General features: G+C 43.6%; 1 protein-coding gene across 2 annotated transcripts in view; it reads right to left on the bottom strand.

Moving 5' to 3' along the window:
• FAM91A1 (family with sequence similarity 91 member A1) overlaps nt 1-12,627 on the bottom strand; it is a 34,112-nt gene extending 21,485 nt beyond the window's left edge. Inside the window, exons 1-8 of one of the 2 annotated variants that reach the window (XM_048507730.1) lie at nt 12,370-12,627; nt 9,971-10,064; nt 8,517-8,670; nt 6,944-7,001; nt 6,152-6,219; nt 3,145-3,258; nt 2,308-2,398; nt 1,677-1,739 (exon numbers count right to left, since the gene is read on the bottom strand). In XM_048507730.1, coding sequence (XP_048363687.1) covers nt 1,677-1,739; nt 2,308-2,398; nt 3,145-3,258; nt 6,152-6,219; nt 6,944-7,001; nt 8,517-8,600 — 478 coding nt within the window. In that variant the 5' untranslated portion in view covers nt 8,601-8,670; nt 9,971-10,064; nt 12,370-12,627. The remainder of the gene's footprint in view (nt 1-1,676; nt 1,740-2,307; nt 2,399-3,144; nt 3,259-6,151; nt 6,220-6,943; nt 7,002-8,516; nt 8,671-9,970; nt 10,065-12,369) is intronic. The other variant, XM_048507731.1, reaches the window with a different exon arrangement.
• Between the last annotated feature and the right edge of the window lie 200 nt (nt 12,628-12,827).

The following is a 12,827-nucleotide window of genomic DNA, read 5'->3' as shown; positions in this document are numbered from 1 at the left end:
GATGCTCACCCCCCCCCCCCGGCTATGCCTCTGGGGTCATTCAAGATGTTAAATGACCATCCAGAGGGCATATCACTGACAATGTGATGAAAATGGCCTTTTGGCCAAGCCTTCTACCCTTGTCACGCACCGCTCCAGTTTAACCAACCTCTGCTTCATCAGGACTTACATTCAACCAATCAACATTTATTACAATCAAGAGCCGTTTAAGAGCACCAGTCCCCCTAAACATCTGGAAACCCAGTACCCCTGAAAATCTGGAAAACGTTATGGGTGTTTCTTACCCCAATAGGATTTTAACAGTAGCTATAATAGTAGCTAGGAGCCCCATGGCACAGAAAGGTAAATTGCAGTATTGCTCACAACCTGAGTTCAATCCCAACGGTTCAAGGTTGACTTTGCCTTCCATTCTTCCGAAGCTGGTAAAATGAGTACTCAGCTCGCTGGGGGTAAAGTGCAAATGACTAGGGAAAGAAGGGGCAAACTACTCTGTCTGCCTAGGAAACCTCATGATGTGCTGTCACCCCATAGGTCAGTAATGATGAGCCCCCTCCCCCTCCTTTTATCCTTGTAAAAGTAGATAATTGGAGAGATTGTCTGTGTTTTATATTTCACATGCAGACAGAATTTCAAAGGTCGATCTCATTCTTCATTCACAAGAGTCTGTGGACTCAACAGTTTGTTTAGTCTCCTCTGTAGTTTGTAGCTTGTAGCCTTTGTAGTTCAACCTGTCGTCTATCCCTTTATAAATCTTGTGTCCCCCCCCCCCCCCAGCTTAGGTAGTAGTTAGTTTGTAGGCTTAGAGTAGGTGGTTTGATTTTTGTAGCCTTTAGTAGATAGTTGCCTTTTAGATGATCTCTTGTAGGTCCCAAAGGGCATAGTGTTATTTTCAGTTAATACAGTAGGTGAGTTAGTGGGGATAGGTTGGGAGGGGTGGGATTGGACGTGGGGATGGCATTGTTGGGGCCATTTCCTGCTGTCTACGACGTTATCTTATTTTGTTTATTATTTATTTATTTATTTATTTATTTATTTATTGTTCACACTTTTATACCGCCCCATCATTATGATTAAGATGTTATAACCTGCTGGCATGTTGTTGTGTTATGATGCTATTTTGGTATTATGAACTGTTGTTATGCTGCTATGTTATAATTATCAATGCTCTTGATGCTACTGTTTTTGACATTTGTTGGTTCGACGTTTGCTGTTGATATTTGTTGTTGATATTTGAAATCTGATTGGTGTTAACTGTTATTTGCTTGTTGTTCGCCACCCTGAGCCCTACAGGGGAGGGCGGGGTATAAATCAAATAAATGAAATTCTTTGAAGACTTGACAGAAAGTCTTTTTATTGCTTCAAGAGACAGAGGAGGATAGGTGTTCAGGCTGTTCTTTATGCTAATGGAAACAAAAACCAATGGGATTGGGAGGATGGACACTGAAGAGGAAATGGGCATGCTCATTGTATTATGCTGATTATTAGGAAAAGTTTCTTTGTAATAAGAACAGTCTGGCAACAGACCAACAGGCTAGGCAGCCATCTGTTGGGAGTGCTCCGCTTTTGGATTTCCTGTACTGAGCAGGGAGACTGGATGAGACGCCTCCAAAAGACCCTTTCTGAGTTCTATGCAGAAATGTGCCCTGCAAAAATCTCTTCCAAGGTCTCTTACTCACCTGCTATACAACTGTCATCTGATATTGGTACGTCGAGGTAAATAAAACCTTTATTATATAAGCCTGCAAAAAGGAAAAGGTCGTCACTGTACGAACAGAATAACCATGAGTCTTAACGTTACACTACTATCCTCAGTGAGACACTAGCAGACACTGTCACAAACAGAACCAAGTATGATGGCCTTTAATCTTTCCAGGCCTGGGGCACACCTTTTGCTAGTCTGTTGCTTCTCACAGTGTCTGTGCAAAGACAGGCAGCGGGCAGGGTTTCCTTGCTCTCCGTATACATGCCGTAGCAGCCCATCATTCTAAAGAGCAACAAAAATGGTGTCCTTCTCCCTTCCTCTCACTCACTCACTCTCTCTCTCTCACACAGAGTGCATGCTAAACAAAGAAAGCAAACAGACTCTGGCCCCTTCTGCACACGCAAAATAATGCGTTTTCAAACCACTTTCACAACTGTTTGCAAGTGGATTTTGCTATTCTGCACAGCTTCAAAGAGAACTGAAAGCAGCTTGAAAGTGCATTATTCTGCGTGTGCGGAATGAGCCAGAGACTGCGGTGTCATGGAGCATGAGGGAGTCTGCTGTGCAAAGACAACGAACCGACACAAATCAAAGCAAATACTCACTGTGAACTATGTTGTAGTCAAGTGATCCAGCGAGTTGAGGGCCTGAATCGATTATTTTATCAATTGCAGATTTTTCAGAGGTAGTGCAAATCTAGGGGGGAAATATGGACAATGAATCATCTTTGCTTTTTAAATTGCAGGTTACCTTTTAAACCCACTTTAAGAGTCTATTCCTGAGCTAGTTTAGCAGCAAATAAATATTAAAACAAATATTAAAACAAAGATTAAACAAAAACAAAGATTCATGGCAGATTTTCCCCCTCACAAAACTCTATGACACAGGGTCGCCCAATGGATTTGACTGGAAATACGTTAAGAACGCAGACAGCCACCTCAGCAAAGTGCTCATAGGACGGCACTAAAAACAAAGCACTTCTTCATACAACGCTTAATTAGTTTAGAGGATTTATTCCCATGCGATGTAGTCAGTGGCTAGTAGCCTTGGTGGTTTTAATAGTATTACATGAGTTCATAGAGGGAAAGAATGTCTACACCTGAAAGGAATATGCATGTTCAGAGGCGGCATACCTTTGGATACTAGTTTGCTGAGGACAGAAATGAGGTCAAGGAACTAACCCAAACTTGCCTGCAAAGATTCTCATTTGCAAAAGCAAAAACTGATGCAGTGAAACAGCATTTTCAGACCCTATTTTGGCTGCTACAGCTAACGTTATGGACACAGTCCACATAGCAATTGGACCCAGGCCGGGAAATGCTGTTCAAACTGTACAGCCGCTGGGCCAAACTGTAGTTACTACAGTCATGCTTCTGTAAACTGCACCACCAGAACATGCACTCAAAGTTCAGGCTCAAGTAAAAACAGAAATTATGAAATACCTTTATGTCGTCCTCAGTTATGTAGCCAGCTTGCACCACCCACCAGGCCTCTATGGCAATTTCCACTGGTTTCATGGGCAGCAGGTCACGAGCGGACTTCCTTCTGAAAAATTTCTGAAGTGGTACAATCCATTTGAAATTGCACAGGTCAAAAACAACCAAGGAAGCCACCCATTTACTATCTTATATTAAGCAACTAACGGATATTTCTGAACGAAGAAAACGTGGGCACCTAAACCCAGAAAAAAAAGCACACTGGGTCATGAAAAAGGAAGATAGCTCCTAATTTTTATCATAAACTCTCACAATGATCTCTGAAAAAAATTATTGATGTACTGTTTTATTACAGAATCATCTGTTTAAAATAGTGTTAAGCTCTAGAAATAGATGGCGCTACGGCTCTGTAATATGTTTCAGTGTCACAAAAGGAAGGGATTACTAAATCATATGAAGAGAGAGACTGAACTGAAATTGACATCAGTGAGAATCAGGCCCAGATAAATTAGAATCCATTCCCATCAGCCTCTATCAGCATGGCCAATTGGCCATGCTGGTAGGGGCTGATGGGAATTGTAGTTCCTGAACATCTGGAGAGCCGCAGGTTCCCTACCCCTGGCGTAGGAGGTTAAGAGCTCGTGTGGCGTAGTGGCGTAGGAGGTTAAGAGATTGTGTATCTAATCTGGAGGGAATGGGTTTGATTCTCCGCTCTGCCACCTGAGCTGTGGAGGCTTATCTAGGGAATTCAGATTAGTCTGTACACTCCCACACACGCCAGCTGGGTGACCTTGGGCTAGTCACAGCTTCTTGGAGCTCTCTCAGCTCCACCTACCTCACAGGGTGTTTGTTGTGAGGGGGGAAGGGCAAGGAGATTGTAAGCCCCTTTGAGTCTCCTGCAGGAGAGAAAGGGGGGATATAAATCCAAACTCTTCTTCTTCTTCATCATCATACTTCCATAACCTAAAGGCAAGACTCATAAAAAGCTCTCTGGAATCGGGATGCTAGGATTAATTGCTTGGCTCCAAATGTAGACCAGATGTTGGCAGCTGATCACAGCAGCACTGACACCCCAAAAGCCTCCAGATGCAAATAATTCCTCAGCGTCTTGCACCTAGCATTCCAATGAGGCTGCTTCCTCCAGTGGGTACCATCGCAATCTGCAAACTTTATTTAATTAAAAATAAAAAAAATTTGCAACCCAGTTTTCCTCCTACGAGCCCCCAGGTGGCCAAATCACATTAATTAAAAAGCCACCAAAACCTCTCACGTAAAACCCATCAAGTCATAGTAACAAGCCAGTAAACATATCTTGCACTAGATGCATTTGGTGAAACAAGATACGATGTCCCAGAAATGTTCTTAAAAAAAACAGATCTTCATGGCCAGCAGGCTTACTTACTTATTTATTTATTTATTTATTATTTCATTTTTATACCGCCCTCCCCCGAAAGTCTCAGGGCAGCGTACAACACCAACAAACAGTAAAACAAGAATACAAAGTTGGATTAAAACTTAAAATGCAGCATTCAATTATCAATTATCATTCAATTATCAATTATCAGCTTAGCATTCAACAGCTCTCTGGAGGGAGCTCATTCCACAACAGCACAGATACCGTGTTTCTCCGAAAATAAGACAGTGTCTTATATTAATTTTTGCTCCCAAAGATGCGCTATGTCTTATTTTCAGGAGATGCCCTATTTTTCTGCTCCAAGCTGCATGCTCTGGTGTTCTGTTTGACGGGCATGCTTCCAAACAAAAACTTTGCTACGTCTTACTTTTGGGCGATGTTTTATATTTAGCACTTCAGCAAAACCTCTACTACGTCTTATTCTCGGGGATGCCTTATTTTCGGAGAAACAGGGTAGGAAGGGGATTTGAGTGGGTGCCAGAAAACAACTCCATCAGGAGAGAGGGCACTAACAAACATGGTTGTTTACAGAGTAACTGGGGTGAGGCTCATGTGGAGAGAGACAGCCCTGAAGAGCTTTCCAGCAAACAAGAGAGGCCACAAAACTTTAAGAATGATGTAATGAGGGATGGTGCTTTTGAAGCCTTTGTCCCCTTTTACTCATCAACTGTAAACAAGCTACTGCTTGTATCTCCTTGAACTACCTTGAACTCCCTTCCCGGCCTGTCTCCCCTGGACATGTGGGCATGGATTCTTTGGCATAAGAAGAGAAGAGGTTGGGTTTATATCCCACCTTTCCCTCCTGTAAGAAGCTTCAAAGTGGCTTATAAACTCCTTTCTTCCTCTCCCTACCCCTTGTGATGTAGGCCAGCCTAGGCGAGAGTGTTCGGATAGAACTGTGACTAGCCCAAGGTCACCCAGCAGGTATCATGTGTAGGAGTGAGGGGAGGGGGAACCCTAGTTCACCGGATAAGAGTAAGCTAGTTGTGTGAAGGAGTGGGGAATCAAACCCGGTTTACCAGATTAGAGTCCACTACTCTTAACCACTATATCACGCTGGTATATGCTACAGCAGTACAACCTAGAGGTTACAGAACTTTATACATCAACTATACATCGTAACGAAGCAGTGAGCAAATACATATTTACCACAGCATGTCTGAAAACTACAGGGTAACTTTGTGCCGAGGGTGTTACCAGATGTGGTCAGAATTCTGGGGAAATCAGGAGAGTGGAAAGATTCCCCATACCACTTGGCAGGAAGCTAGAAATGACCATCTGCTTAAACATCATGTCTTGGGATAGGTTGTTCTTTGTAGTATGGACTAGGTGACCCAGCTCTTTCAGAAGTGATGCAAAGCCTTCTAATTCAATTAGATCTCTGCTGAGCTCAATAGCAGTAGGCATCAAAATAGACTGGGTTTGGTATTAACACCTATATTTTCAATTTATCCTATAACTTTTAAATAGTATTATGCACACACCGGTTTTATGCCTAATAAAGGTTTTGGATTGGATTGGCAATAGTATTATGAATTGCTGGATTGTCAATTTTAGCCCAGATGGAGAAGTGTAGAGGAAACAAAATCAGACACGTACTTTTGATGATCGACACTGGTTCATTAGATCAATGTACTGGTTTCTTCCTATGCCAAGAAGTCTCAGGCCTAAAAAAATTAAATTAGATTGGTAAAACTACTCTGGGACATCAGAATATGACGCACTAACACTGTTTCCATCCTTTATTTTTCTCAAGTCCACCAGGAACACCACCTTTTAAAATATGAATTTTATCCCTGAATTTCCCCATTGAAGCCTATTCAATTGCAATTATTTACAATTTTCCTCAGTTGTATTGTGGGGACACAAATAAGACATACCTACTCAACTCATGTATTTTCAGCATCTAAGTCTTGGCAAAAAAAATTCAACCCAATGGTTGAGTGTTTCTTTTCTGGGTAGTTTCACATTGATAGGACTGGATCCACGGATGCTACAGCCCCTTACTCTAAAGGTGGGGTACATATAATCCAAACAGTTATATTTGTCAAATGTCGATGTAGCGGTCTGTTATGCAGGTATACTATGACAGTTTATATTTTGGAAAAATTATAAAAAACAATGTCCACTTGATTTGTGGAGCACTGTTGTTTCAATCATTTTCAGCGTTTAGTTCCCAGGAGTCTTCCTGTCACTCGCTTTAAACGCTACACATTTAACCCTCTATCAAAAGCCCTCCTTACAAGTATAGGAGTTTAAGAATTTTAAAACTATCACACAGCTGTACTATAGAAACGAAGCAGGAAACAAAGGAGACCCCCCCCCCCCCCAAGTGTTTTTGAAATTAACATTCATTCTATTTGGGGAAAAAGAAGCCGATTATGCACTTACAGTCTGCAGCAGTGAAATTGGGCAACGAATCATAGCTTTTTTCACTGTTCATTATGTCCTGTATAAAAAAAAAGGAACAAAATTACATTGTCAGTTTATATACAGACCTTTGGAGCTGCTTTATACTCAGCCCATTGGATCCTATAGATAATTACTGTCTATTTTGATTGCCAGCAGTTATCCAAGATCTCACATAAAAAGTCTTCTTTGACGATGCCACCTTCTCTTAGGCTCATTCCGCACATGCAGAATAATGCACTTTCAAACTGCTTTCAATGCTCTTTGAAGCTGTGTGGAATGGCAAAATCCACTTGCAAACAGTTGTGAAAGTGGTTTGAAAACGCATTATTTTGCATGTGCGGAAGGGGCCTGTGATCCTCTGCTCATCAAATATATGTCCTGCCACTGAACACCAGCCCGTGTCCTCTCCACTCACTGTTGACTCTTATTTGATAAGTGCACAATGATTTTTTTACATCAGTAAAAACGCAGGACTATTTTTGTGCCGAACATGCAGTTCATTAGAAGGTGCTACTTGTTATACAAATTGTTATTCCCCCAACCAAATGGAGAATCCAGAGTTAGAAGCACACCTGCTAACAAAGGTCCTTCATTAGCTCATCATCCTCAGAAATACACTGCATGGGAAGAAGGCTGGAGACTTGTCAAAGGTCAGCCAGCAAGCTTTGTAGCATTGTTGGGATCGGAACTCAGGTCTCCCTAAACCAGGTCTAGCATGCTAAATGCCCCCTCCCCACCTCTGAGAGTCCTCCAGATTAAGAACTAGATTAAATACTGTCACTCATACTAGACGCTACAGCACTGGGAACAGGTAACATCAGCTATAATTCAGCAAAAGGTAATAAAAGAAGGCAGGATTGAAGATTTTTTTTGGACTTCATGGAAGAAACTGGTTTTTCATCCAACAAATAAGCGTAAGTCTGGCCTGAGGCAACTCGTACGATAAAAGCAGATTATGATAGAAATGCATCTGGGACGGGGAAGACCAAGAGGAACTGTTATCTTGAAGCACCTTACAGAAAAAGTGGAATACACACATGACAGTAAACAACCACTGTGCCTACTCTTGCAAAATGCTGCTGCAGCATCAACTCTGGCACACAGGTTATTATTCTCTGCCTAGTGACTCTGGGCTTCCTTAGTGGTCTCCCCTCCAAGTACTAATGAGGGCTGACCCTGATTAGCTTCCAAGATCTGGGCTATCCAGGTTAGCAGAAGCATAAATTACTTATTCTAATTAATGGAACTCAATGGCAAAATACCAGCTTGAAAACCTACTGAGGACTAGCTGAGGTCACAGACTGACGAATTCTGCACATTAAACATCCTTCCAACTGGATGAAACTGGAGCATGCTTTGCCACTTTCACGGGTTCTATTTGCAAGATAATTTGGCTGCAAAGCTGTCAGTGCAGCTGAAGGCGTACTGACTTTCCTGTGGCTTATTATATACCAGCAGTAGCTTGGCAAAAAGCTAACAAAAAAGATACTTGACTCCAGCTAGCAGTGCTATGCGTGAATTGCCAGCAAGGCACATTTTTCTCCAAACTCACCTCCATTATTCCTGTGTAGTATGAAAACGGTGTTATCCTCAGGCCCTTCACCATGATATCAGACAAGTGATAGGGGTACAACATGAGATGCTCTCTACTATATTTTAACAGTTCCTCATAGTATCTTCGTTCATCTTTCTTAACATGCTTAACTGGAAGAGAAGAGACTCATCAGTAGGTCGCATCATACAACCCTGTTTCCAGGAATGTTTTAGGTTTTTTTTGTGAGTTAGCTTCTACAAAGCTTGGCAAGATCCCAATGCAAACAGAGCTATTTGCAGGGGGATGAATCTGGCGCCTTCTCCAGGCATCTGCACAAGGGGAAAAGAAGACAAAGGAAGGGAAAGAGACAGTATCATTTCAAACTACTATGAAGAATAACTATGAGGGGGAAACGTGAGACCTATGTGCATCCCTGTCCCTAAATATTTTCTTTGGAACTTCATTTTCACAAAATGTCCATCCTAAATAAACGGATCTACTGAAAATAACATGAGAACATAAGAGGAACCCTGCCGGATCAAACCAGCGGACCACCTAGTCACACGACACCCAAAGTTGCCCTATCCTGACTGAATCAGTCCACTGACCTATCGCAGCCAGTACTGTCCACTGGCTGCGGCTCTCTAGGATAGGCTGATGTCTTTCACATCACTTCCTACTTGGTCCTTTCAACTGTAGATGCCAGGGACAGAACCAGGAGCAGCAGTGGCGTAGGAGGTTAAGAGCTCGTGTATCTAATCTGGAGGAACAGGGTTTGATTCCCAGCTGTGCCGCCTGGGCTGTGGAGGCTTATCTGGAGAATTCAGATTAGCCTGTACACTCCCACACATACCAGCTGGGTGACCTTGGGCTAGTTACAGCTTCTCGGAGCTCTCTCAGCCCCACCTACCTCACAGAGTGTTTGCTGTGAAGGGAGAAGGGCAAGGAGATTGTAGGAGTCCCTTGCAGGTCTCCCTGCAGGAGAGAAAGGGGGGATATAAATCCAAACTCTTCTTCTTCAAAGCAGAGGCTCTTCCACTGAGCCACAGACCCTCCCTGTCCAGCATCTTGCTTTACACAGAAGTCAACTGTCTGTTCCTGGAAGCCAACGAAACAGCCACATTCTCTTGATGTTGCCCCCCTAACACTGGTATTCAGAAGACTAATATTTCTGAATCTCATTTTCAGCTATAATTATCTCAAAAAGTATGCACCTAGTGAAGTTCAAGGCAGCTTGCAAGTGCAAGTACCACATAAGCCTTCTGGGTACAGTTCTGAGATACCACCTAGTAGAGTGCAGCAGTTCCCCATTTCTCTCTCCCTCAGCTGTTCAAACAAGCTGGGCCATTTTGTAGGGGCTCTTTAAGGCTGCTGGGATGCCATGCCCACACTTCCTGTCCATTTGTTCAGGTAGAAGCGTTCATTTTCAAAAATACTTCCTGGCCTCAATTTTGTAATTCGGTACTCACTCTAAGCTATTCGTGCACCGTAATTGTGAGCTGATTGCGATACCATATAGAGCACGCGACCTTGCTTTTCATATTCTCGCTGTGAGTTTCCAAGACCCTATGAAACAAACCAGGCTGGTTTAGTTACATGGCACAGAACTGTGTACCATTCATGATACTAGAGAGTTAAAAAAACAAAACAGATTATCTCCCTGATCGTGAACATTGGACTCACAGGAGTGGAAGTAAACATCACTTATCTCCATGGTATTTACTTCCAAATGAAATCAGAGCGTTAAGAACTGCAGCTTCGATAAGCTGGGTCTAAAAAGTTTATACAACATATTAGGGCAGTTAAAAAGTAGTTTACCTACCCTGGTAGGTAACTTTATACTCTGTCCAGTTGACAACTGGGCTAAAATGTCACCCTTAACAGAAGAGTTTCAACTAGCTTTTTGGCCCTAGATCCATGATCAAATGTTAGATTAATCCGGTCTGGCTTACGTAGAGATAAACAATGCTTTCTTGGTTCTAAAGATCATTAAGCCAAGACTACCTAGCCCTCTTCCATCAAGCTATTACAGTGTCCTTATTATCTTTTGTTCATGTCACTACAGAACTCATGATCAGCAAAGATGCTGTTTCCTGATTAGACATAGTTGTTTTTGTTTCATAAGAACAAAAGCGTATTGTACCTAGAATTCATATTACATGGTTTTTATTTACAGTGACCTTCTTCACTGCCAACCCACCACTGAAAGCCACTGCAATAAGATCTTTCATGTTTACAACAACTTTGTGGCTACCCTGGAGGACAGGGGCAGGATTCAAAATTATCTGGATAGATTAGAGAACTGGGCCAAAGCTAACAAAATGAATTTCAACAGAGATCAATGTAAGATTCTACACTTAGGCAGAAAAAATGAAATGCAAAAATACAGGATGGATGACACCTGGCTTGACAACACTAAATGTGAAAGAGATCTGGGAGTCTTAGTAGACCACAAACAGAACATGAGTCAGCAGTGTGATACGGCAGCCAAGAAAGCCAATGCAATTCTGGAATGCATCAATAAGAGCATAGTGTCTAGACTCTAAAGTGAGGGAAGTAATTGTACCACTTTACTCTGCATTGGTCAGACTTCACCTAGAGTACTGTGTTTAGTTCTGGGCACTACAATTTAAGAAGGATATTGACAAGCTGGAACATGTCCAGAGTAGGGCAAACCTTAAAATGGTAAAAGATCACCTGGAATCCATGCCCTACTAAAAGAAAAGGTTGTCAGTAGAGATGTTGAGGGATGTTTAGTCTGAGAGGCAGCAGTTAAGAACATGATAGCTATGCAAGTTAAATGATTTGGAGGGATGCCATGCTGAAGAGGGAGCAAGCTTGTTTTCTGCTGCCTCCAGAGACTAGGAACCAGGAGTCATGGATCGGCGTAGGTGCAGGAAAGAGATTCCACCAAAATGGAGGCTGTTTAGTGGAATTTATTGCCTGAGGAGAGAGTGGTGGAGTCTCCCTTCTTTGGGAGGTCTTTAAACAAGGAGGGGCTGGATGAACATATGTCAGGATTGTTTTGATTGTGTGTTCCTGTATGGCAGGGGGTTGGACTTGATGCCCCTTGTGGTCTCTTCAACTCTAGGATTCAGTACACAACTTCCACAACTCCTCCTTGCAGCAGCCCCCAAAGCACCATCCTTGCGGGACAGTGGATCTATAGCAAAATTACGATGTGAGGATTGGGGGTCTGCAGCAGAAGGAAAGGAGAAAGCATATCCCCACCCCAAATCCAAAGGACCCACCTTACACGTATGATCTAGTGGGCTTTACTCCCCGAACACTTCCACCTACAATAGCGATATTCAAAGTGATTGCTAAGTCTCTATGTTGCTCCAATGGGAGCTCATTGTTGCTCTGACAATGTCATTTCTCCATTTACCCATGACTGCCCTGCAAGGAGCCCTGCTCATCCAGCTGGTTGGCTGGTCCATAGAGCAATATAAGTTTAGATCAGGGGTGTCCAACTCTGCCTCTAGAGGTTCATGGACTACGATGCCCATCAGTCCCTGCCAGAATGGCCAATTGGCTGTAAGGCTAAGCCAATTGGCCATGCTGGCAGGGGCTGATGGGAATTGTAGTCCATGAACCTCTGGAGGGCAGAGTTGGACACCCCGGTTGAGATTATAAACGAAGGGAGAAGGATGGTAAAACTTGAGAAACACCCACCCAACGTGAGGCGGGTGTGGTTGCAAGAAGCCCTATCTGGAAAAGGAGGTACAGAAACCGCTTGATGTCTCTTGAAGGACCAGGGCGGGAGACAGGAGTACGGGACGCCAGAGGGGTCAACACCTGTCTCAACTGACGGAGAGGGGAAGGGTGGGGGGAGTTTTGTTGACAGGTGCCGGGAAGGGTCAGTCCGTACCTGCTTGACGCTGGCGGGGAGGCGGGCCCAAGGGTAGTTGTGGCGAATGTGAAACTCCACGTCCACATTCATGGCAGGGACCCCGGAATGGGGCAGCCGCGGGAGGAGGGGGGGGCAGGAGGCTCCGGCGGTTGGTCAGCCCCCCTCCTCGCGCCCCTCACGGCTTCGGCCCCGCCCACAATCACCGCGCGGACCAGCCAGCGATGCAACCGCTTCCCTCCCTTTTCGTCTCATGAGCCACTTCCGTGTTGGGGCCCTGGCGACCACGCCCCGCTATAAGACGTCACTTCCGGTTCGTGGGTGTGGCGACGGGGGGCGGGGAAACCTGAGGGGAGTGGGAGTCTCTCTCAGGTGTGAGGAAAAGTGGCCGGAATTATAATAAAGCGTTTATATTAGCAGTAGTTTTACAAAAGAGAGGTTAAAGCTAAAATAAAAATAAACCATGCCTTTAGATTCAT

Source organism: Sphaerodactylus townsendi, linkage group LG09 (assembly GCF_021028975.2).
Source record: "Sphaerodactylus townsendi isolate TG3544 linkage group LG09, MPM_Stown_v2.3, whole genome shotgun sequence".
NCBI classification, from domain to species: domain Eukaryota; kingdom Metazoa; phylum Chordata; class Lepidosauria; order Squamata; family Sphaerodactylidae; genus Sphaerodactylus; species Sphaerodactylus townsendi.
The sequence above is the reverse complement of the archived record's forward strand: the minus strand, read 5'-3'. Positions and strand labels throughout refer to the sequence as shown.